Source organism: Equus quagga, chromosome 3, assembly GCF_021613505.1.
Source record: "Equus quagga isolate Etosha38 chromosome 3, UCLA_HA_Equagga_1.0, whole genome shotgun sequence".
Classification (NCBI taxonomy): domain Eukaryota; kingdom Metazoa; phylum Chordata; class Mammalia; order Perissodactyla; family Equidae; genus Equus; species Equus quagga.
In genome coordinates, this window is record NC_060269.1 from 1783170 (window position 1) to 1809502 (window position 26333).

A 26333-nucleotide genomic window follows, 5' to 3' on the forward strand; every position below is an offset into this window, starting at 1 on the left:
GTGTGTGTGTGTGTTTGTCGGTACAGGCTCACACGCAACAGTGTGTGGGTGTGTTTGTCAGCATGGGCTCACACACAGCGGTGGGGGGGTGTGTTTGTCGGCACGGGCTCACACACAGCGGGGGGGTGTGTTTGTCGGCACGGGCTCACACGCAGCAGTGTGTGTGTGCATGTTTGTTGGCACAGGCTCACATGCAGCAGTGTGTGTGTGTGTGTGTGTGTGTGTGTGTTTGCACAGGCTCACACACAGCAGTGCATCTCTCTGGAGTGTGGTGCTCACAGTTACTGGGTAGCTTGTTAGGGACGTGACTCTCAAACTCTCCTGGTACTCGAGCTGTGTCTTGCCTCTTACTTCCCTAGCCTCGCCTTGTTCCCCTTCTGACATGTAAGTAAACGTAATTGGGGTGTATCGGGTGAGGATAGTTGTCTCAGTGTGCCGGACGTTAGGAAGCAATGGAGCTCAAAAGAGAGTCGCTACGAGTGCAGAGCACGCTGTCCCCTTGTTGAAAACAGGCACTCCCTCAGCTTCGCGTGCTTCCAGCTCAAAAAGGAGGCATCTCCTCTGTCCCAGGTTACTCCCTTGGAGTGAGCTCCGGGTGCCACCCCTGTCATCCCCTGAGTGTCTTCCCCACCAAACCTCTTCTCCCCCGTGTCGCCTCTCTGGCTCCAGAGCTTAGCTCTTTGAAAGCAGGTCTCCCCTGTGTCTCTGCTTCCTCACCTCTCATGTCCTCTTGGACTCTCTGCCCCTGGCCTGCTCTCTACATCACTGTGCTGAAACTAAGCTGCCTGGAGTTATCTCTCTGGGGTGGCCTCCCCTCTGTCAAAGTCATTGCACCCATTTTAGCCCTGATGCACTGCTCCTTTGCAGTGCGTGTCACTGGTTCGGCCCCTCCTTGCTGACAGTCCGAGTACATGCTCGTGCATCCATGTCAGCATGCTCTCCTGCTGTGGCTTTCCCTTCCTCTTCTCAGGTGACTTCTGCTCTCCCTGCTCTTTAAATATTGACACTCCCTGGGGTCTGTCTTCCATTCTCTTCTCTTCTCAATCCCACATTCTCCCTGGGCCACTTCATCTGACTCCCATGGCTTCCGTCACCAGACATGTGCTCATCACTCTCAAATTCATTTCTCTCCTGAGCACCTGACCAGTATTTCCAAGAGTGTTTTGGTCGCTCTCGCTGGAGGTCCCATTGTACCAAAATTGGATGTGCCCAAAGCTGAACTCCTGCTCTCCTCTCCCATGTGCTCAGTTCCATCCTTGTGCTCTGTCTTTCCTCTCAAAGCTGTTTCTCTTCTAATTCAGAGAACACTGTTAACATCTCAGTTTCCCACGTTGGAAACATATCTTCAGTTCCTCTCTCTCCTTCATTCTCATTTAGCCATTCGACTGTCTGTATTTCTCAAATTCTTTGTTTCTTCCCTATCCCTTCTACCGCTTTTCTGTCCAGCTCTCACTCGTGCAGGTTTAATCACTCCCAGATTGCTGTCCTCCTCTCTCACTCCTTGGGCCCCACCCCGGCACACAGACCCCCAGAGGAGAGGCCTCCTTGCGAGCGCCTTCACATTGCTCACTGGGTAGCTCTGCTTGAGGGCTTCTCAGAGAGTCTGACAGTGGCCTGTTTACCTGCCTGTCCCTGTTTATTGCCTTCCCTGCACTGAGATCCCTAAGGATACTGGCTGTTCATATTTACGTCGTGACCTCCGGGACGTAGCACAGCAACTAGTCCCTGGTAGAAATGGAGTAGAAGCAAGAGATATCAACCACTGGAGTGTGTTTCACAGAAGGTTGTAAAACCCCCTCTTTTTGGACCACCTAGGCAGTTTGGCCTGATGTCACTATGATTTCTAGGGGACTTTTCTGGGCTTTAAGAATCTTGAGTTTGAAATTTTTTCCAGGTATAGACATGAAGAAAAAGAGAGAAATATCAGTTTTATTCTTAGAAAGTAAAATAATGACTTTTATACAGTCACATGACACAAAATGCTAAAATATTTTAAATTATTCCACACAGAGGCAAAGCTTGGGAAGGAATATTCAAAAATGAGGTCAGTTGCTGTTGATGCATAATAGTTGCCCAGTAAACATGGTCAGTTCCATTATTCGTGGTTGTTAGCTTCTGTAAAATCACCGCGAACACTAAATTAGCCCATCCTGAACCATCACTCCTGGGGAAGTACGTGAGACTCTCTGCCGTTGAACTCACAGCCCGCAGCACTGTGCCTCATGCCCAAACGCAGCACATCTAACACACATTCTCTCCCTGAGGCCCGCACAACCTTCTCGCACTTAGGAACACTTGTCAGCGCTTCCATGCTATGCCTGGGGGCCATTTTAAACAGCAAAATCACCAGCAAAAAAAAGCACAAAACTGTGAAGAAATCTGGCACTAAATAGATCATGAGAAGGGCACTGTTTACAGTGTGAGAGCTGAAACAAGGAGGCAGAGTGTGGCCTGTTCAGCCTCCCTGGGCACACGTGCCTCAGGACACTCGCATTTTTTACTGCTCTACGCATGTCCACAAATGACTACAAAGGCACCACAAGTATTGATTTCGAGGTTACCAATAAATTTTAGTGATAGGGAGATTCACAAATAAAGAATTTGTGAATAATGAGGATCGACTGTATTTCATTTTTTCATTCTACTCTAGGTCCTGGAGACATCAAGATAAATGAGTGCAGACCTTGTTAAATGAATTGTGTTAGGATTTTTGGGTTAATAGATAAAATGTGGGGGTTTTTTCATCTTAGAAATTTCTTAAATGTAATAAAATGACAAAATAACATTAAAATTCTGATTAATTTTATAAAATTGAATTAAGTAAATAGTTATCTATTATGGGTAATAGGACTCCTGACAGCCATGGTTTCTAGTCCCTCCTTTTTATACTTACTAGCTATGTGACTTTGGGCAAGTCATTAAACTTTTCTGAGTGTACCGTTTCCTCAATTGTAAAATGAGGATCATGAAGGACATCCCCACTTGTGAAATGAGGCTGGTGAGGGGTAGAATTTCTTCTCAGCTGTGCAGTGAAGATGCTGTTATGAGGCTGAAATGAGGTGCTGTATAAACCCTTTTTGGACCAGCTGGAGCCTGGCATGTCAGTGACCTTGTTTCTTCTCCCCAGAGAGGGTGGGGACCCTCTTTAAGCACCTGCATATCAGAGAAGACGGTGCCACTGCCTTCACAGGTAAATGTGGTATACAAAGAATTCGTAAGCCACGGCTGTCTTCTGTCAAAACGTTTCAAAGGCTGCTCCATCACGTGGCGTGTGATGGTGTACAGAAGTCTGAGGCCAGCCTGTCTTTTCTGCATTTGTAGATAACCGGTTATCCTGCCTTCAGGCGGAAATGCTTAGTGTTTCATCTGATTGGATTCTGTCTATCTAAGTTCATGTTTTTCTTAGGAAAGGCAAGTAGTCTTTTCATTAATTTTGCCATAGCAGGTGATTCTTTCAAATATAATTCATGTCTATTTTCTGTCTAGGAAAGTTTCCTTCCCTCAAGACAATATTTCTTTGAATAAAATTTTGATTCTGTTTATTCTGGTCTTCTCTTCAGGAACACTGGTTATCCATGAATTGTCTTTTCATTGTCTCTTCACCACATTCCTCATATCTCTCTTCTCTGTAACTCCTTTTTTTTTCTTTGCCCTTTCTTGCTTTTGAGAAGTTTTCTTAAGTCTCAATCCGGGTTTTCTGCAGTAACAATTCTGCTTCTTAACAGTTATAATGTGGTGCTTGCTGTGATTTTTAAAGCCGTAATAATAGCTGCCCTCCATGCAGGTTGTATGTCTGGAACTGTGTAGAACAATCTGTGAGCAGGAGTAAGCCGGGGAGCCTCTGGGCTCTCGAAGTCGTTGGGCAATTGCACCCTTCAGTGTGAAGTGAGCGGAGGGAAGGTGACGCAGCCTGCTTTTGCGAAGGCCTCTGTGGTCCTCTACTTCTCACAGTAGTCCTCGCAGGTAGGATTGTATGTGCATCTTACAGATGAGAAAGCAGATAGTCAGAAAGATGGGTAACCTGACAAGTCAGGCAGCTAATAAATGCCCGAGCAGGACTTGAAATACCAAACCTTTGTTCTTTCCCTAATACCATTTTATCTCAGGACGGTACACATTCCCCCTAGAAAAGCTCCCATTTGGTCTTTCAGTCAAAATCTATTTTTTCTTCTTGTTGGCACTGTACTCAGATTGCATTGGCTGGGCTCCAGGTCTACAGGGAGGAAATTGAAAATAGAGAATGTTAGAATAAACACTGCAGCAGCAAGGAGTTTCTTGCCAATAGCTGGAGAGGGAGAGCGAAGAACTGTTAAAAGCAGACTAAGTTTACTAATTCCAGGAAAATTAGAGTATATATTTCTGTAACCTCTGAGGGCATTATTGTAATGTTGTATTGTATATAATTGATATTCATAAATATGTCTTGGATTCATTAAGGAAGGATTCAGTCATGTTCAAGTTTTTGGAAGAAAGCTAACAAATATGCAAGCAATGGAAGAAATTTCAAAGTTGAAAGCATTTTTGGCTGTTTGTAATTGCAAAAATATTGAAACATTCCAAATGACTATCAACAGGAAAGCATTATATTATAGCTCTACAATGGAATACTTAGAGTAGTGAAGATAAAGTACAGCTTCATGTATCTCCATGATGAATCTTACAAACAGTGAAAAACACAATTTGAAAAATATACGATATATAGTTTCATTTATCTGACATTTAGAAATAATCAAAACTGATATAGTATTAGGATACATATCTATATGGCAAAACTAAAAAGAAAACCAATATAATGGTAAACACAAAATTCAGGAAGTGGTTGTCTCGGGGTAGGGAAAGGTGAGGGAGGTACAGTTGGGTGGGGACATGTATATAGGACGTTAAAAGTATTAGTGATGCTCCATTTCTTAAGCTACCCAACCGTGGTGACCTAGTGTTTTAGATCCGGCTCTCTCACTCAAGTTGGTTTCCTGGTCAGGGAACCACACCACCCATCTGTTGGTTGTCATACTGTGGAGGCTGCATGTTGCTGTGATGCTGAAAGCTGTGCCACCAGGATTTCAACTACCAGCAGGGTCACCCATGGTAGACAGGTTTCAGTGGAGCTTCCAGGCTAAGACAGACTAGTAAGAAGGACCTGGCCACCCACTTCCAAAAATCTGGCCATGAAAACCCTGTGAGCAGCAGCAGAGTATTGTCTGATATAGCCCTGGAAGGTGAGAGGGGAGCAGAAAAATCAGGCAGGGTTCCACTCTTCTGTGCACAGGGATGCTGGGAATCAGAATCCACTTCATGGCGCTGAATAAATTTCTTAAGCTGTGTATTGGATACCCGAGTATTCATTTTATCATCAATATTATTATTTATAACATATATATGTAAAATACATTTGTATGTGTGAAATATTTAATAAGAGAAAATTTTGGTTCTTAAGAGGGTTATGTTTCATTTATCTAGAAATTTTTACTTATGAGAAATATTTCCAAAGATATCAGATAGATGATTCATTATTGTTACTATTGCAAAAGAAATATAAAAATAATCAGATGGCTATATCAGGGAGCTCATTTAAGAAACAATATTTATTTATCTAAAGAAACTCCTTTATGTTGGAATGTTCGGTACTAGTATACATAAGACAGTTTTATAAAGGGGAATGTTTGAAATAGAAATCAAATCCCCTAAATTGTGATCTGCTCTGTGAAAACCCATCTTCTAAAATTTATGGTGCTTTGGGTTAATGAAAAGCAAAATTCCAGTAAGAAAACATTGCATTAAGTTCTAGAATGTTGCCTAATTCAGAGAATTTACATGTTGTGATATTTCATGGTAAGACCTGAGGGCATTTTAGAAACATGCGGGGCCTTTGGCCCCCTACTAAGCATGACTGAGCATCTACATACTACAGTACAATTCTGTTATAAAGCATTTATTTTGCCTCTTCTTTATATTATAGTTAAGTGAGTATTTTTATTTAGATTACATAAGTAGATAAGCTATATTATCTTTGAATTTCATTTCAAAATAGTTAAGGGGAATATTACAAAATATTTTTATTAAAAAGGTGTTAGAACTATTAGGGCTGAGAAAAAAATAATCTGTACTCACTTGGAATGTATGGACAAATTTTTCTGAAGGGGTTAGATCAAGCTAGAAGTCTCTAAGAAAAATTAAATTATATGATTTAGGAAGCTTTATGTATTTCTCCATTGTGTTTGTATTTTAATTGCATTATAATCCATAATTAATAATCTAATGCAGATTGACATCCATGACTAAGCAGAAAAATCTATTAATTTTCATTTATTGCTTGTGAATAAAAAGATTCAGCTTCTCTCTGTTAAAACTCTAGAAGGCACATATGTATTTTGAAAGGTTTCAAATATTTTTTATTGAGAAATATTTTTTCATACAAAATGATTTTTAATTTTATCTGTAATTTGAAGAGGGAATGAATATTGGTTTCTGTTTTGGTTTTTATTTCTTTTTAACAGGTGGTTTGGGAATGGAGCAAACTCTGCCTTGCATGAGGGTCCCTCTTTATATACAAAATGCTGTACTTTTCCTGGAAACCAATCTCCTTGAAAGCTAATGCCCAAATCAATCAATGTACTCTTTTCAGTACTGAATAAAAATAGGTCAGGAAGGGATTAAAAGACTGTGCCCTACGGGGAAGCAAGGAAAGTTCTGCTCTGTAAACTTGCCCTTGTCACGTGAGAATTTGTGAATTACCAGTTGAGTCAGACCCTCCTCCTGCCTCCTCTTCCTTGCCTCTCAGCCTGTCGGCCCTTGTTGTTCATATGTGTTTGAAACATCGTTTCCTTAGAAATTTTCCCATCGCATCTGTTAGAAATGTTTTGCTGTCAGTCAGGACTGAGTCTGATTTGCCTCCTCTGTGTATTTAACCGAGGAGGAAGCGGAGGTTGATGCTGGGTGGTACTCCCTCCGTCGGTGTCTGCTGCTGTGCCTCCTCACCTCCTCTTCCCCTCATGCATGTGATGGTCAGCACTGTGCCCTGGATGGTCTTCAGGTTCTTCTTGACAGGCTTCAGGTTACTGAAGTGTTTGATTCAGTAAACGTGTGTTAAGATCCACGAGGTACAGGGAGGTATAGAGTCAGTATAGAGTTCTCTCGTTGAGAATCCCGAAAACAAGACTGTGATAACTGCAGTGTGAATGTAAATTCCATCCATTCATGAAACTGCTGTGTGACTTTGGAGATGGCATCTGAACTTTTTGAACCTCTTTTATTCATATGGAAAATGGAAGTTAAAAGGTATACCTTCTATGTAGTTTTATACAAGTATTTCCCAATATAGGAGATAAAGTGCACAAGTACTTAGCATGGTATTACCATGTGGAAGACTCCAATAAATGGTTTCTATTCTCAGTGCTGTTGCTACCTTTGGTCACTGAACCGTGCTCAGGATCTCCACATTGTGTTTCTCTTACTCTCAACCCATCAACGATAAAAGGACATCCACATCACCATTTCTTTGCCCATAAACTGACTGGATTAGACAGTGAGTTCTAGGGTTTCTTCCATCTTTGTGATTATTTAGATCTTTGTGGAACGAAGTGGGTCCTTAGTGCTAATAATCCTTACATAAGATTTTCTGAGGCAACTCAGTATGTACAACTATTTCATATCATCTTCTCTCTTCCAGCTTTCAGTACTTCCTCCCCTTCTCTCTTAACTCATGGATTAAAAATAAAAACTATCAGGAGAGTTTCTACATGCTTCCACCAGCAAATGAACCCACACACCCACTTCTGCCTCCAGATGACAGGTCTTCCTGCTGGATTCCCACTTAAGCCCAAGCTTTTCACTGTGCCTCTCTCTCGTCCCCTCATGCCCGCAGTAGCTTCTCTTTTTCTCCTGGATCATGCGCATCAGGTAACAGAAATGCTAAAGTATCTTCCATTTTTCTCAAATCCTCTCTACTACCCTACTTAGCCCATACAGCTACCACCCCATTTACCTGCTCCCCTTTAAAAAAAATGCCTTAAAAATCTATACTTTCATCTTCTCTTCCTCCACTCTCCTCCCAATCTTTTGTTAAAAAATTACAAATCCGTTTTTAAAAAGTTGCACAAGTAAACAATGAATACCCATGTACCCTTCATATAGATTCACCAATTTTTACTATTTGGTCTTACCTTATCTCTTTAATATATTCATTTTTTTCTGAACCATTTGAGAGTTCCTTGCAGACATTGTGACATTTCCTCATATATCTCCTAAAAGCAAGGGTATTCTCCTGTATACCCACAGTCTAATAATTGCTTAACATTAATTTAATTTTAATTTTAAAATTTACTGTCAAATTTACTGACCATATTCACATTCTCCTAATTATTCCATAATGCTCTTTCTCTCTCTCTTTTAATATCCAGTATCCACTCAAGGATTACACATGCTTTTAGTTGTCATATATCTTTCATCTTCTTTAATCTAGAACCCTGGCCTTTAAATTTTTTTTCTCTTATTATATTAACTTTTTTTAAGACTCTAGGCCAATTATCTTGCAGAATATCTTCAATTTGGATTTATCTTTTCCTTCATTAGATAGAGGCTGACCTGTTGGCAGATCTACAATAAAATGACTCTTAAACATTTTTGGCAGTGCTACAGAGTTGCTGTTGTATCCGTGAGTGCCCACCGCAGGGGGCGCATGCTGTCAGTGTGATGGGTTACCTCTCAGGCTTCTTCTCCATTTGTAGAGATACTGTTCCCTCTGGAATCATTAATAATTTCTGGGAAGACTGCCTTGTTCCCCAGTAGCTTTTCACCAGTGGTCTTAGCACCCATTGGTGATTCTTACCCTAATCAGTTATTACGATGGCCGTTGTAAAATGGTGATTTCCTATTTCCATTATGCCTTGTGCATTTATTAGTTGTCCTTCTCTCTCTCGAAGCCAAGTCAGTCAGGCTCTGCCCCACGACTCCAACAAAACTGCTGTTGTCAGGGCACCAATGACTGCCGCTGACTAAACCCAAAGGACAAGTCTCTGTCCGGATTTCCCTTGGCAGGTCAACTGCGTTCAGCAGAACTGATCATTCCCCTCTCCTTGAGACACTTTCTTTAGTTGGCCTCTGAGAAACCAGTAGGGTGACTTATCAGTCTCCTTTACTGGGTCTTCTTCAGCTTCCAAACCTCTAAATGTGGAAAAACCTCAGGATCTAGTCTTCAGACCTCTACCACAACTCAACATGTGGCAGCTGGATTCCTCTAGTTACTCAGGCCCCTGAGCCTGGAGTCATACTCTTCTCTTTCTTTTACCCTCAGCATGCCATTCATTGGCAAATTCCGTCAGCTCTAATTTTAAAACATATACCAAACCTAATCCCTTCTCACCACTTCGCTTGCTCTTTCCTTGTTTAGCAACCATCTTGTCCGGCCTTGACTGTTGCTGTAATGTCCCTCTCAGACTCCCTGCTTCTATCCTTGCTTGCCTATAGAAATCTTTTTTAAAAAGTCAGATAATGTCACAGAATCCATCTATCAAAATAAAATCCAAAGTTCTTACGTACTTTATAAAGCCTTGCATACTCTGGCCCCTGGCCACTTCTTTGATCTTCTTCTGCCAGTGTCCTGTTTACTAACTCTATTTGTTAACCCACTTGTCTGGAAAACTCTTCTCCCAGATAATCTATACACCTCACTCCATCACTTCTTTCACATCTCAAATGTCGCCTATCAGAGAGGCCCTTTCAGATCATCCTGTCTAAAGTAAGTCTCCGCTGCTTCACTCATTGTCCCCTGCTCTGTGTATTTTCCTTCCAGCGCCTGATGTGAGGTATGTTGATTTGTTTTGTGCGTATCATCTGTCCACCCCCATTTGAAAGTGTGCCCACGCTAGCAGAGACTGCTCCATCCCCAGCCCTTAGAGGAGTGCTCAGCCCGTAGCAGGCGCCCAGTCAGTATGTGTTCATTGAATGTTGGAATTCCTCTTACTCTTCTTTCAGTCATGGAAAGAAAATGGGTTTTTTTGCCCATTTCTAGTGAAAGTTTTAGTTTTATAACTGCTCTTCTTTCCTCTTGAAACCTTATTTACAGTGTTTCAAAGTATACTCTAGCGAAGAAGTTATGTTTTTGTAGGTTGTATAAATTGATGGATTATTTATAGTTTTGCTGCTTCTCATTACTAATCCCAATACGTTTTTCATCAGTATTTGGATATGCAATCCTTAAAAGGCAACTAAAATTCTCGTATGTTAACCTAGTGTTGTTTCTTTTTTATAAATGAAAGTATAAAGGCTTTTCCTAAATCATCCATTTACGAATTTCAAAGCCCATCAGTACAACAGTATTTGTTCTGATGTCTACATAATTCTCTAGGAAGTCTGCCTGTTTGCTATTAGCTTATGAAGGGAGAAAGTTCTGTCTTCTTTTATTAACTTGAAAGTAAAAACTAATCACATGTTTATAAGATTAACCTAATGAAAATTGATGGGAAATGTTGATTAATCACCATCTCCTGGTGTTTTTTTGTTCTATATGTTTGTTTCTCTGTGTATCATACTTGTGGGATTTAAATAATGGGAGGAAATATGTGACTTCAAATCTGATTTAAGCAGTTCTTGGTAGTGACCAAGATGTGCATCCCTGTTTTAAAGAGTGAGGACATTTCTATGCCTGTTTTGTGTGGGTACGCGGATATATAGGCCTTACTCATAAATCCCCTTATGCTACCGTGTCTGTAAGCTGAACATCAGATGACAGATTTTAGGGCTATTCATTAGGGAGGATATTTAGATATTTATATTGTATATTTCATTGGGTATCTAGAAATTTAAATTTTAAGCATTATCCTCAAGAGTTCTCATAAGCAATTAGCTGTTTCAGTGTATAATTAAACAATGCATCTATTTTAACTATGGTAAACACTAATGACTGTGTTCTCAGACTATTTCAAAAGTTTGCATTAAATATATTGTCATTTTCTAAATTAATATTCAAGAAGAAATACTATGATAGCTAAGGTCTTTGAACTTCTAAACATAGCTTTTGTAACTCTCACTTTCAAGAAAAAATGTTTTTGATGCCTTTTATTTCTTTTTATTGCTGACTCAGTGACTTGAGCCTAACTAGCATGTGACTGGGTTTTCTACATTAAATAATTTCTGGAGGTCCCTGGGAAATACAGTTGTCATTCATGAGGTGGAAGGGTTCACAGTCTAAAGAATCTGGTATATATCTCTGTTGACTCACTGCATTCGTTGGAACCGAATTTGAAGGATGAGTAGGCATCTTTAAGCAAAGAGGTGGAATAAAGCAATGTTTCCTGAAGTGGGTTCCTGAAATAATTCCTAAAGAGAATTAGATAGTAAAGGCATTCGTTATCAAGGAATTTGAGGAAACACTATGTTTCTACAGTGAGATTCCTTAGAGCCTGTACTATGCTAATAAGCACTGTGATTCTCCAAGAAATTGGATAATATATGAATTTCCTAAGGCTCCCTGATAGTGGAAGCTACTTTTTTCCTCCCAAAAATCTCTTAATATCTTAAGGGACTAGTGTTCCACAAACAGTTTGTAATTTCTGGGAATATATATCATGAATAGCAGAATTCATGACAAAGCAAGTAATATGTTTAAAACCTCAGAAAGGTGGTAGAGCATGGTGTGTTTGGAGAATGACTGGTAGTTCCATCTGGCCAGAGAAGGGGAGAGTGCGACAGTAAGAAGGGTGGCAGGGAGTGAGCTGGGCCGGACAGTGAAGTCTCAGTTTTAAAATCTATCCTATCAACAGTGGGGAGCCATTGAAGACTTTCAGGAAGGGAAGTAGCGTGAACATATTTGCAGTTTTAGAAGAATGAGCATGAAAGGGTGAGAATATAGAGTATTAATTCAAAGACTACTGTAAGAGTGAGAACTGAGGGCAGATGGTGATACCATTAACAGAGAGACGACACCAGAAAAGAAACAGGTTTCATGATGGAAGATAAATGAATTAGGCTTTTGGACAGGTTTGGTTTGAGGTCCCTTAGTGGCGTAGACAGAGATATTAAGGATGCAACTGGAAAATCTGATCTAGATCTGATGTAGAGTTCCAGAAAGCAGTGTCAGCTGAACTGTAGACTTGGGTGGTGGTGTAGATACGGTATTTCAAACCACAAGAGGAGAGAGAGAGAAAACACGTCCTTCTAGTGTGAAAAGTTTACCCATCACACATTATTTCAGATGTACCTCTAGGCTCTTTCTGTTCTGAGTTTCTGAAAATTCTTTTTGAGGATCCTCTGACTCTACGAAGCGTTCCTTTAACAAGTAAATGTCAAGAGTGCTGTGATTATTTGGTTATTTGGCTGGTTGGGTATTTGGCTGATTTTGCGTATGTACGCTTGTGCATACCTTCTAGTTCCAAATCAGCTATTGGCCGTTCCTTTTGCATTTAAAAGTCTAAGCAGTGAAGACATAAGAGTATTAGTATTTATTGAACTTTGGTTGTGACCAAAAGGGGCACTTGCCCTGAATGTACAATAATCACCAAGATAAGTCCTGAGTAACTTTTCTTTAACTAAATCAAACTCATTTATACACACATGCTTCAGCTCCAGCACTCCCACCACATGCCATTTCGCTGAAAAATTGACTTTAGCATGCCTTTCATGCTGATTTTGAGATTAAAATTAAGTATACTATCAAAATACAAAAAAATGCTATTCAATAATAATGAAAATTTCTCTGCTGTCAGAAATACAGGTGAAACATATATCTGTACCACTCAGGGAAGGCAATATAATGCATACTAAGATAGAAAAAAAGTTCCGTTTATTTTTTCTAAAAAGACAGTGAACTTTACTAATACTTAGCAGATAAACTGGAAGTCCTGTATATATTTGAGTGCTGTTCAAAAACTAATAAGGCCAGCCCTATGGCCAACTGGTTAAGTTTGCGTGCTCCGCTTCGGCGGCCAGGGCTTTGCCGGTTTGCATCCTGGGCACGGACCTACACACTTATCAGGCCATGCTGTGGCAGCATCCCAGAGAGAAGAACTAGAATGGCTTACAACTAGGATATACAACTATGCACTGGAGTTTTGGGGAGAAAAAAAGAAAAAAGGAAGAGTGTCAACAGATAATAGCTTAGGGCCAATCTTCAAAAAAATAAAAAGTTTAAAAAAAAACACTTTACTGATAAGATTTGTGATTCCTGGAGTGGTAGACAGGAGCACAGGCGCTGGAGTGAGACTGGCAAGACCCTGCCCTGGCCCACCATGGAGTAACTATGTGACCAAGGCAAGTTGCTTTGTTGTTCTTGTTCACATTTCTTCATCAGACAGTGGAGTAACAGTACCAACCTCGTGACAATGGATTCAAACAATAAATAAAACATGCTTGGCCCATAGTAACCCTTCAGTAGCGCTAATGCCAGCAAATACTACTGTCCCTTTGGTGACTTGGTGTGTATCAGTGATGTGGATAAAGATATGCAGTTACAGTTACTGTCCTCCAACCTCCCATCCTCTCCTGAAGACTGCCTCAGCAGCTCCCTTTGTATGGAGTGCTTTTTCTTTTATTTTTTATTTTTTTTAATTTTTTATTTTTGGTCAGCAAGATTGGCCCTGAGCTAGTATCTGTTGACACTCTTCCTCTTTTTTTTTTTTCCTCCTCAAAGCTCCGGTACATAGGTGTATATCCCAGTTGTAAGTCGTAGTAGTTCTGTGTGGGATGCTCCCACAGCGTAGCCTGATAAGTGATGTATAGGTCCACACCCAGGCTCTGAACCGGCAAACTCTGGGCCACCGAAGCAGAGCATGCGAACTTAACCGCTCAGCGCTTTTTCTCTTGTTTTCCATGGATGGCTTCTCATCATGCAGATCTCAGTCTTGTTACCTGCTCAGTGGTAACAAAGGCTTTTCCTGACTACCTAATCTAAATATTCACCAAGTCCATTGCAACCATATCGTTCTATTTTAATTTACTCCATATCATTTATCACCTGATGTAATTTTCTATTGTCAAAACTCCCTTCACTGAAATAGAACAATCTCTCCTGTTCTCCATTGTGTCCCAGCACCCTGATCAAGGTCAGACATGTAAGACGTACTGAAAAAATATTGGATAAGTTAATGAACTACTCTGTAGAGGTTTTAATGAAAGAATCGGAGAAAGGGAGGGAGATTCAAAATTCTAGTTTAGGAAAAATGTCTGTTCCTGCCTTCCCTTGCTCTACGCAGGCCCTGAACAGCGTACCTGTCTCCCCATAAACCCAGACCTCCCGAATGGTATGGATTCAGTGTAGCCTGGCTCTTTTAGACCTGTCGTCTCTTGTAACTTGGGATAAGCCCTGGCCACTCGCATGTTCCCAGTGGCACATCCTTCCTCTTCCTGGCCCTTTGTGTTTCTTCCTGTCTCTCAACCCTACTGGCTGCTAGACTCATGTCTAGCTAAAGACTACTGTTGCTAGGCCCATGTGGACATCAATACTTGTCCAGATTGGGTCCCTTTTGAATACTCATTTGGATCACTGTCCCCATCCCTACCTGTGCCTGGTTGTGTTGGTTCCCATAGTCTTCTTTTTTTGTTTTTTTAACCATCCCTCACTGCTGAGATCCCAACATCCTTTACAGTTAGGCCCATGAGGTTTAGGACCATTAGAAAGAGAGAAGGGAAGTAGGACTGGAATTCAAGACTGGCTTTGAGGTTTCGACAGTCCCTTTGTAACTCATAATGAATACTGTGGCCTTGGAGTCTTAGCTCTTAGGTATAATAACCGTTCTCCACCTTGGCTGTTGTCATAGTATCCATCACCATTTCATGTATAGGTGGGTGCTTTAATAAATACTATTCGATGATGATAATCCTTAGAAGCCCGGTGTTAGGATGTTGTTCTGATGATCTATTGCTGCATAAATAACCGCCACAAAGCCTAGTGCCCCTAAATAAGAATTACTGATTTTATTCACAAATCTGCAGCTTAGGTAGGGCGTGGTGAGAAAGGCTGTCTGCTCACACAGCATCAGCTGAGGGGCTTGGCTTCCTAAAACACGGTGCCGTGCTCCAAGAATAAGCATCTCAGAAGACAGGAGTGGAAGCTATCAGAAACGGCACAGTGTCACTTCTGTTTTGCACAGGTCAACCAGTCATAGAGCCCAGATTCAAGAGAACAGACCTTGACACCACCTCTTGATGATGATACTGTATATTAATATAGTATTAATATTATCAGAGAACTTGCGGTCATATCACCTTAGATATTCACCATTTTCATTTTTCTAATCAAAATGAAATATGAAAAAATCAAATGAGAAAACCTATGGGTCAGATTGTAGTAGAGCTTTGAGCACTCTGCACTAAGGACACTGTTGTTTAAAGTCACTCGACTCTGGGAACGTTAACACTCACTATTTCGGGATCCTAGAGAATCATTTGACCTAAATACTGTGAAACACACCAAATTGGAAGCCAATCTGAGGATTACCTGAATGATCTCAAAAAGCTAATGAAACTGTTAAAATACCTTGCTATTGTTAACTTAAGCCTCTGAAAAAGAGAGAGAAGAAATAAATTCACAAACTATTTTCTAGAGTTAACTTTTTTGTTCTAAAGAATTTCAGTTTGGTCTTGTGGGCAACTTGGAAAATACCGTGAACTTTTTTCCCCCCACTAAATTCCAGGGCAAAGTCATGTTTACTTTGTGTGGTGTAACTGTCATTTGAATGAAATGAAAATATATGTGTTCAATTAACTCTGGGATCTGGTATTCTGAAGTGAAAATGTTTTATTGATCTTAGAGGAAAAAAATAGCAAGAATGAGGTTTTTAAATTTCCACTATTCACTATATCTGAGCTTTTCTAAAGCAGAAGTTTTGATTTGGCAAATAATGTGACTATGCTTTCTTCAACTTTTGTTCTTCCCCCAGCATCTTACCTAAAGATATTTTAGTTATCGTTTTCTAAAATGATGTTCTGGGATCAGATGTGGAAGGGTACAGGAGCATGCCATATTTAGTCACCATCTGCAGTACTGTAACATGAAAGATCTTCCCAATCTTTTTCATTTCTTTCCTCCTGGATAATCTGATGTTGCAACAAATTGATTGCTCAACCTCCCCATGTCAGTTTTCTGTAAAATCTAAAAGATTGCTACAGGCCCAAGGTGAGGAAATGATTTCTTTCTGGAAAAGGTGACAATCAAAGGTCAATTCATTAAACAGAGTGACGTACAAGACCTCCAAATAATGCCTGTGATATATTCCAAAATGTTGACGTTCAAAACATAAATTGATCATTTTTACTGGTAAACCTGCGCTTGGTAATCTTATTTAGAGGAAAAATGGAAATAAAATTCATTTTGTGACTGATTCTGAAGAATTAACTTTTTCCCCCTAAGATGTAATTATTAAGGAAAGCCCTCATTTCCCTGATAGAAAGCACCTCGTTTCCTTGAATTCTCTCACAAAAAAAAAGGACCAGCCCTGAAATTCTGACATCACCATTATGTAAGTCATCTATTTAAGAAAGAGCAGGTCATGTTGGAAGGAAGCCGGAACCAGAAGGCAGAAGTCCTTACTTAGAGTCCCTGGTTCTCGCTTACCAGCCGCGCGCCTGTGAGCGACCTCCTCAGTGCTCAGCATCCCCACTTGTACGATAAGGAAGTGTCGTCCCCTCAACAGCCTGGCAGTGTTGTGAAGTTGGATGATGTGTCACAGATGCAAGTGCTTAATGAATTGCAAAGCATCATATAAACAGAGACGGTTATCAATCATTTCAGAAGCTTAAGGAAAGATAGATGGATTTTTGTAAGTTAGGGTAATGTCATTAAAAATGTACGTTGTGGTTTATAAAATATATTTTCTAAGCTCAAGGCTAATGTTTTCGTACTACTTAAAGAAAGGATAAGTTCATTAAGGACAGAAACCAAGTGTTGCCCATCTTGTCTTCCTAACATTGTCTAGCACAGTTCTAGGTAGATCAAGTCAGTTGGTTGATTCATTGGTTGAATGATTGATTGAGAAAAATATTTATGAGGTCATTATTCCTCAATTTAGAGAGAAATAAATTGGCCTCTTTTAGCACTTTGAATTTCTAGTTAATCATTATTGACAACTCTAATAGTATATATAACCAAACTATCAGTGAAAGTGCCATCACACTGTTGCACTGTTGTTGATTTCACAGACTGCACCATGGGGTGTGTGAATGGGCTGGGGATGGGGAGAGGGAAAGGGCTCAGATGCTTAATACCCACTGTTGTAGGAATATGGTCACTCTGAGGTCGGCCTGGCTGAGAGGACTAGTGATGCCAGCCTGCAACTGGATTTAAAAAAATGTAAATCAGAAGGACTATTCTGAGTTTTCAGTTTAATTTTGTTTGTTTGTGGGGTTTTTTGGTGAGAAAGATGTCACTGAGCTGACATCTGTGCCAGTCATACTCTATTTTGTATATGGGACACTGCCACAGCATGGCTTGATGAGTGAGGTGTATGTCCGCGCCCAGGATCCAAACCCACAAACCCCAGGCCGCAGAGAATGCGAACTTAACCACTGTGCCACCAGTTTTTAGTATTTCCAACCAGTTGTCTCCAGAATTTAAAATACAGTATAAACTTTACGTTGGTGCTCAGTTTTGTGCATCTTCTCAGGAATTTCTTTTGGAATTTTCTCCTGCCTTTCTAGCTTTTGATGTAGCTTTAAATGGCTGCTTTCTTAACTCCCTCCCAAAAGTTTTCGGAAACGTTTCCATCCCCCCCAAAACACTGTTTCATAGTTGACTTCTTTTACTAGTTCAACAAATGCGGGCACAGACTTGATTTCTGACTTGTTTTCATACTTAGTACCTGCAAAGTTAGCATGCTGCCTTTAAATGCACGTAAGTCATCATGCAGAGAAAACCCCTTCATTACACTCGTGCTGGGCACTGGTCACGTCCCTGTCGGTCTCCACACACTCTCCTCATTTACCTGGGCCCAAGCTTATGTGGTTCCAGAAAAATCATCCGTATCTGTTTTAGAGAAACAGAAGCAATTTCAGCTAATGGCGCTTTTTGGTAGTAGTTGTAATGAATTATGCCTAGGTGTCATTTTATAATAAGAAAATTTTTCAGTAGTTGACACTAACAGGCTTTATCGTGTAAAACATTAGTTCTTTTGGATGGTAACAAAGAATTCAAAAAAGTAACTTGTTTCTCTTTTTAAAAAATTTATTACAAAATAATACATGTAATTGCAGCCAAGGGTGAGGAAAGGTGGTAGGGTTCCTGAGGTTCTGAAGCAAGAAAATAGGTTTCAAGCAAAGGGAGCAGATTTATAGAGCCGCCAACTCACTGACGTGATAAATCCAAGGAACCACCTGTTATCCAGAGGCTGGAATAGAAGGGATATATGTGAATGCAGCAAAGATGAGGTTAGCAGATTGACAGGGCCCTAATCATTAAAGGCCTTGCTTGCTTGCCAAGAAGTGAAACTTGTTTTCTTAAGGCAGAGGGGAGCCTTTAAAGGTATTTTCAGCAAGGAGAGATATTTTCATAGGTCCATTTGGAAGGAACTCTAGTAACATACCCAGGAAAAGCATGCTCGTGATGAGCTATGCCACAGAGACAGGTGCTGGTGAGCCTGGCGTTGCAGTGTGCCATGGGACGACGAGCCTGGAAGGACGTGCCACGAGGATCCAGCAAGGAGTCCAGGGCTTCCTCCACCCTGCACAGCGGGTTTCAGAATGATTCAACGGGTTTGATTTATTCAATTTCATTTTCTTAATTAAATCCATTAATGGCATTAGTACCAGTTAAGGTTGAATGTTCCAGGTAATTTTATTAATAATCCAAACTAATTTGAGGATATACTCTATCCAGAATAAAAATGACGCAGGCTGGCATTATGAAAGAACCTCCTTAGTGTGTAGTAATATAAAAGTCACAGTACTGTCTATTCCCATGGGTCTTGTCACTAAGCAGCTCTAGGCATTAAATAGTAAAGCAAGGTCGTGTTTTCTCTAGAGCACAGAGAGGCAAAATGATGAGCATTGCTCTTTCTCATCTGGCCCTGCCCATGTTTCAGGTCTATCTTAGGTTCTGCCACTTCCCCTTCAGTCCTCATTTTCAGGCACAAATGAGCTAATTGCAGTTTTCCCCTAAATATGTCATCTCATTTTTAGCATGCTTTCTCCAGCCCATTGTATCTACCAAGTTTCTGTTCCTCCTTAAAGACTCGGTTTCTGTAAAACCCTCTGTGATGTCTGAAACAATCAGTCCTTTAGCTTCAGTGAACAGACCCTTGCACGTAATGAACACCCTTACCATCTTCTTAGGTACCCTCCTACCTCCTTAAGGACAGGACCCTGTCTTACTCACTGAGATGTGTCCTCAGCATATAGAAAGTACTACCCGTATAGCAGTGCCTCAGTGACTATGCCAAGCACCTGAACCGTGGGAACCCTGGGCATGGAACCTGGCTTCACTGTCCATTGCCCTGTAGAGCAGAAGTGACCGTTCATCAGCTTGTCTTAATGTTGTTACTCAGGCCTTTGAAAATACTAAAATTTGTGGTTGTCACCTTCCCTCACCTGCCGAAGGTCCTATCAGTGCCACCTTGTCTATTCAGTTGTCTTGCGCCTTCTCTAGAGGAGAACATCTCTACTACATCCGTCTCTGTTGAAATTTACTCTTGCTCTCTTGATTTTATGGCTTCCCAAACAAAACACATTTTAAAAATCTCTAAACCATTAGTTTAAGCCTTTTTCTTTGTCTTCATCTTTAATTATATTTTTTAAAAATTTGTGGAGTGTGCTTAGTGTGCTATATCTCAAGGAAATACTTTGAAAACAAAACAGCAAACCAGTCTTTAGTCAAGAACTCTAGAGGGCCAGCCTGGTGGTATAGTGGTTAAGTTCCTGTGCTCTGCTTTGGCAGCCCAGGGTTCACAGGTTTAAATCTCGGGTGTGGACCTACACACCACTCATCAAGCCATGCTGTGGTGGCATCCCACATACAAAAAGAGGAAGACTGGCACAGATGTTAGCTCAGCTACAATCTTCCTTATCAAAAAGAAAAGAACTCTAATATGTATCAAAGCACCCAACCATTCTTCTTTTACCAGTAAGTTATAACATTCAAGGTACTTTGTTGCTTCAGACTCACAAACAGAAAAATTAAGAGCTGCCTGATCTTGAGCATGGTTTACTAGACTGAGCAGCTGTCCTGGCTGTGCGTGTGCACATTTTCCATCCATGGTTTGTTTACTAGACTGAGCAGCTGTCCTGGCTGTGCGTGTGCACATGTTCCATCCATGGTTTGTTTTTTGTTTTGGGTTTGGTGTGGGTGTTTTTTTGTTGTGTTTTTTTTTTTTTTTGCCTTATTTGATGATTTGCACTGGCCAAAACTGCTAGTGTTCTAATAAGGCTCTTCCTTAGCTTAAAAATTGGCTCTTTTACCCTTGTACTTTCTTTCTGGGCAATGCAAACAACATTGAAGTTGTCTAAATAATCAGGTTCTTCGTAACTTGAATTAGACAAGAAAAAGACCCCATTGTGGTGGAATTACGTCACAGAACAAATGAGATCATTTGTATTAAACTATTTGATTCTTGGGTTTCTTTTTTGATGCTGACACCTAAAGAACCACCATTTTTAGTCAAACTAAAAATAGATTATAATGTCTTAGGCACAAGAATATTGGTTATAAATAGAAAGTAAGATTTGATTTTTAAATTAACACCATATCTCAAAATAATGACTTTCTTACCTTGTTCAGTGTATTTGAGATGCTGCTCATGTTTCCAGGAGCTTCATAATATTTGTAAAACTGGAATGGGGAGGAGGAATGCTTTATTGGAGACAATTTTTCCATAAAGCATCTGGGCCTCTTGCTGCTATATTTTTAGCTCAATCTGTGACTGTTATGTGCAGGTTGATAGTCTCTCTACTTAAACACAACCCTGAAAAGTAGCTCTGTGCCTTCAGCCTTCACTTCAGCATGGATTCTTTACGTGCAAAGATGCACCCTTAGCAAGAAAAACAGATCTTTATCAACGTTTGCTTTTAAAACAGACCTAAGAAAGTCAGGTAATTCTAAATCTCTAATAGAAATATAGTACAGAACTTGCTTTTACATACTCCATTTATACATTTTCTTTTCTTGTCTCCTTATTCTAAACAAATGATAATTCCTTTGACTTTCTTTTGTGAAAGTCCTTACCTGAGAATTGTTAAGAAATTCACAAACAGAGCAAAGACAGAAATGCTTCTGCTTGTTCCTTGCTCTTGGTGGCTCCACTCGGTAGCACCATTTGTGACTCTAGCTCTCCCAAGGGCTCAAAGGTGCTTTTCTTTTTTGCCTCTTTCTCCCCATTCCGCCTCCTCTTTGTTCTTATTCTTCCTCCTCCAAATCAAAACTACATTGCCATAAGAAAATAAGGTGGACTTACAAATGGAGGGATAGAGGGATGGATAGATGGGTAGAAGTGTGATAAACCAAGTATAGTAAGTTGTTAATGGTGGAATCTAGATAGAGGGTATAGAAGCGTCCACTGTAAGATTCTTTCAGCTTTGTTATGTGTTTGAAAATGGTCATAATAAAATTTCTTGAGAGTGGTTATCCATGAAAGATAGAATGACAGGAGCTTTCACTTACTCTGTTTAAATTTTTTACAATTATGTTATTAGAGAAAAATGGAAACAGTTCTTTTTAAAGCTACATGAAACTGTGTTCACAAATGAAGTCACCAGACTATTGATTTAAATGCTCTTCATGTTTGACATTCACAGTAGGCCATGCTAAATGATTAAGAATGTGCACAAAGATTCAGCTGTCTGGTGATGACACATCATTACCTAAGAAGCTGGTTACGGAAGTTATGGTGTATGGTGTCAGCGGAGGCCATGGAGTACTGTGTAGCCATTAAAACTTGTGGTGTAGACACAAATGCACTGACATGCAAAGAGTTATAATAGAATGTTTTATGCGCTGTATATAAAACTTTGAATTTATGCGTATGGCTGGAAGTAAATATATACAAAAATATTGCCTCTGAATGATGAGTTTATGGATCTTTGTTTCTCCTATAGATCTTTTATATCCATATTTTCTGTTTTTTCCTAAAATGAAATTTTCCCAATGTTTTTATTTAATTTAGTAACATAAGAAAGAAGGAAAACAGGAAAGAGAAGAAAAGAAAAAAGCCATGCTATTTTTCTGTGAAAATGGAGCAGGGAAACCTTGGTATCTGTAAACGATTTTTTTTTTTTTTGAAAGATTGGCGCCTGAGCTAACAACCATTGCCAATCTTTTTTTTTCTTTCTTTCTGCCTTTTCTCCCTAAATCCCTCCACTACATAGTTGTATATTTTAGTTGTGGATCGTCTAGTTGTGGCATGTGGGACGCCGCCTCAACGAGGCCTGATGAGCAGTGCCATCTCTGCACCCAGGATCTGAACCAGCAAAACCCTGGGACGCCGAAGCGGAGTGCTCGGACTTAACCACTCGGCCACGGGACCGGCCCTGTAAATAATTTTTGATCAAGCCAAAAAGATTATCTGGGTTTCTCCTTTTATCTATGTCGCTGAAATCTGCTCTCTTACATTTTCTTAATCTTGCTCTTATAAAACATGCACTTAAAATATGTAAAAACAAGTAATTTCATTCATTCTTCTGAAGATATTTTCATGAACTTAACTAGTGGTTTTGAAAGGAAAGTTAAGATGTTTTCATGCTACTAGGCCGAAGGCATTTTGTACTTGGAAATGCCCTATCTTTAATCTCTAATTGCATTAAATTTCTGTATCTGACTCATGAGGAAAGGAAACTTCAAAGCAGAAATGAGAAAATCCAGTTCCTCTCTAACTCCGGTAACCACTGATGTGTTTCAGACAGGGTGACACCTGTGTTCCAGGTGTCTAACCAGAAGAGCTGAGAGTTCAGGGAAGTGCCAGGTAGATGATAAAAATGTTTTCACTGATTATAGAGCTCTGTTTTCCACGGGGACTTGAGCAATGTGTTGAACCGGGTGATCTCTACCGTGTGTCTCTGAGAGGGCTAGAGGGAGGAGACTGTTGCTGTTCCTTTTTGTTCATCCAGCAGACATTTATTGAACACTTTCCTTGTTTAAGACTCTGAACTTAATGTTTCACTTGCTGTTTCCTCTGTTTAGAAGACATCTTTTCATAGATTTTTCTGTCAATGGAAGAAAACTTGGATAGGAATAAAAGTAGAAATATGCAAAAATAGGGTTTATCTTAGGGTTCTGGCCCCTCGCCCTCTCGTGGTGGGTTATAGGGAACTTGTCGTTGGTGTATGCATTCCCCTCCTGTGTGCGGGGTCTGCTCTACAAGCATCTTCTCCATCCATCACAGTACGTGGCGCTCCACGCTCTTCCTCTCTGTGCTTCCAGGGAAGATGTCCAGTGACCGAGCGCTGAGGAAGCAGCAGCAGTTGAACAACCTAGTCTACGTGGTGACACATCAGGCCAGGCCTGGGGACAGGATCGTGGACTTCTGCAGCGGCGGGGTATTATGGCTCTCCTGTGTTCTCCTTGGCATTTCCATGACTCTGTGACTTAAATGTGCTCCAGTCAGGGTCGTGTTTGTATTTGGCAAGATTGTCACCACAGAGTGAGCAGAAGCCTGAGGGACAGCGTTAACTTGTTTCTTCTTCTGCCTCTCAGGGCCACGTCGGGATTGTCCTTGCTCACATGCTGCCGTCATGCCAGGTACAGTTTGAATCAGAGATAAAAGGAAACACGGGGGGCCAGCCCCACAGCACAGCAAAGTTCACACGCTCTGCTTTGGCAGCCCAGGGTTCACAGGTTTGGATCCCGGGTATGGACCTACACACAGCTCATCAGGCCATGCTGTGGTGGCATCCCACATACAAAAAGAGGAAGACTGGCACAGATGTTAGCTCAGGGGCAGTCTTTGTTTCCAAAAACAAAAAAAAACAAAACAGAAGACAACACCAGAAAACCACACAATTCAGGTAGCCACGTCTGGCTTGTCTCTGTTCCTTGAGTTTATAATCAATCACCCAGGTCAAATGCAAGGCACAGGCATTTTCTTTTTTCTTTGAAGTAAACTTCCAATGTTCAGAATCTTAAGGGAAAAAGTAAATTACCACGGTTTTCAATTTTTATAAAAAGATTATATTTTAAAATAATTTTTTAGAAGAAATACCGATTCCAATGATAAATAAAATAACTGTGATGAAACTGGTTTATTTTCAACATAATTTTATACTAGAAACACTAGCTTCTGAAACTTACTGAGCATGTTCTCTTGGTATCCTGATTTTCATCCATTGTATCAAAATTGCAACATCAATGATAAAACTTTTTAAAGAAAAAAAACAAAAACAAATCTATCAGACTGAGCCATCAAATGCTTTTCTCCCCATGGTCTCATTAGGTCATTGTCCATGTGGATGCTTATTGTTGCAGATTCTAAAAATGCAAATACACTTTTAGTCACCTGCTTTCACTGAATATTGCATCGTAAATGTTTTTCCCTGTTGCAAATAGTTTTAAGAATCATCATGTTTTAGTGACTCCATGTGTTTTTATGTAAATGTACCATAATTTATCCAGTTGTTGCCACCGTTTGTTGGCAGTTTGTGCTGTTTTTACTCTTCTGCAATATTAAATCAGTTCTTCATGGTGACCATCTTTTAACATGAAAATCTAGAATTTGATGTCCTTTTTTTTTAATACAAATTGACCTGGGGCAGATTCTTTGCTTGTGAGCTCTCTGGAAGATGCAAAATAATTACAGTGACTACTTCCAGAAGAAAAATATGTGGAAGAACTCATAGACTGGCCAGATGACATGTAAGGGAAGGATGCAGGGCGGGGTGGTTATTCTTTTCCTTTCTTAGAGAACGAAGAGCAAATAAATAAGGAATCCTGGGAGGAACAGGCAGGTGTTTTATTATTAAGGAAGGCAACAATTTCATAGTTGGTGTAAGAGGAAGAAAGCTCGTAAAGTAGGATCCTGGAGAAGCAGAGTCGAGAAGGTAGTGTCTTGTTTTCCCTTCCTAACAGTTCTCCTGGAAGATTAGAGACGTTGAACCTGGAGAAGGGAGGTCTTGGCTAGAATAAAGTCTGGAAAGCCTCTGACACCAAGGCTCTGACAGGTTTTTCATGCACCGTGATCCAGGATTTTTCCATAAAGAGAAGCATAAAAGGGTAGAAGTGGGAATGATAGTATGAAAGTGACTCTGCCCACTTTTCTCCATCTGCACCAGGGGTCTTACCCTACCTCCCTTGGCCTGGATACTGTGAGAGTGTCCTAGTGGTTGCGCCTTCCGCCTGCCCCACAATCCGTACTGTACACTGCAGCTGCTGAGCCTTCTTTCCCACATGCTGTCTGCTCCCTTACCTCTCCAGCTTCATCCCCGCCCCCACACCCTGTCCTCCTGCCCACAGCCCCGCCACACACTGCCACCTCTTCAGTCACACCGTGTGTTTCTCACCTGGGGCTCACACATGTTTCTGTCTCTGCCTGAAACACTCCTTCCTTCCCCCAGCTAATCTCTAGTCATTGTTCAGGCCTCAGTTAAAGTGTTATTTCTCCATGTTAAATGACTGAAACCTGCCCCAGTCATCGAGTTAGCACTCTGATGACACATGAGAATCTTTCATCGAACTCTCGTCACTGTGTGACAGTTGCCCATTTCCCTTCTACCACCTCATCTGCCAGCTTCATCAGCTCAAGGACCTTGACCATTTTGGTACCACGTTATCTGGCATACTTCCTGGCACAGGATAAGAATCAATGTAATATGTCCTACATTATTAAAGCTATGAAATACAGTAATAGTACTTTGCCCTAATGTCTGAATTATGTTACTGAATATACTGTTGTTTCCTTGGTGAAATCTAGGTTACATTAATAGAAAACAAGGAATTATCATTAATTCGTGCTAAGAAGAGAAGTGACGAACTAGGGTTAAGCAACATTTGGTTCATTCAAGCAAATATGGAGTATTTTACGGGGCTGTTTAATATTGGGGTAAGTAATCAAGCAGTTTCAATTTCTTTAATTAACTAAATAAGAAAAAATACACTCCTTAGACTAAGTAAAAGAGATACTTTTATGTTCTTTGTTAAACAGAGACATTATAACTTTTGTTTTCTACTCTCTATAAAGTATAGTGTATTAATGAATGCTGTTTCATTCCTATCACTTCATTGTTACCTGCTGGAGATAACACTGGCTCCTCTAGCAGACAAGAACCTTATTTTATTTATTCAGCATCCCCGGTGCCTGAAACAATGTTTGACACGTAGCAAGTGCTTAAAAATAGTTACTAACTGAATGAATGAACAAATGAATGATTTCTAATGAAGATAACATCCCTTGGTTTATAGTACATTTTTAGAAGATAATGAGAGAAAAGAAAAA

General features: G+C 40.4%; 1 protein-coding gene across 2 annotated transcripts in view; it reads left to right on the top strand.

The window, feature by feature from the left end:
• GSTCD (glutathione S-transferase C-terminal domain containing) overlaps positions 1 to 26333 on the top strand; it is a 131835-nt gene that overhangs the window by 81040 nt on the left and 24462 nt on the right. For both annotated transcript variants that reach the window (XM_046655618.1, XM_046655619.1), the window contains 3 exons: positions 23330 to 23445; positions 23603 to 23647; positions 25812 to 25940. In XM_046655618.1, the coding sequence (XP_046511574.1) occupies positions 23330 to 23445; positions 23603 to 23647; positions 25812 to 25940 (290 nt within the window). The remainder of the gene's footprint in view (positions 1 to 23329; positions 23446 to 23602; positions 23648 to 25811; positions 25941 to 26333) is intronic.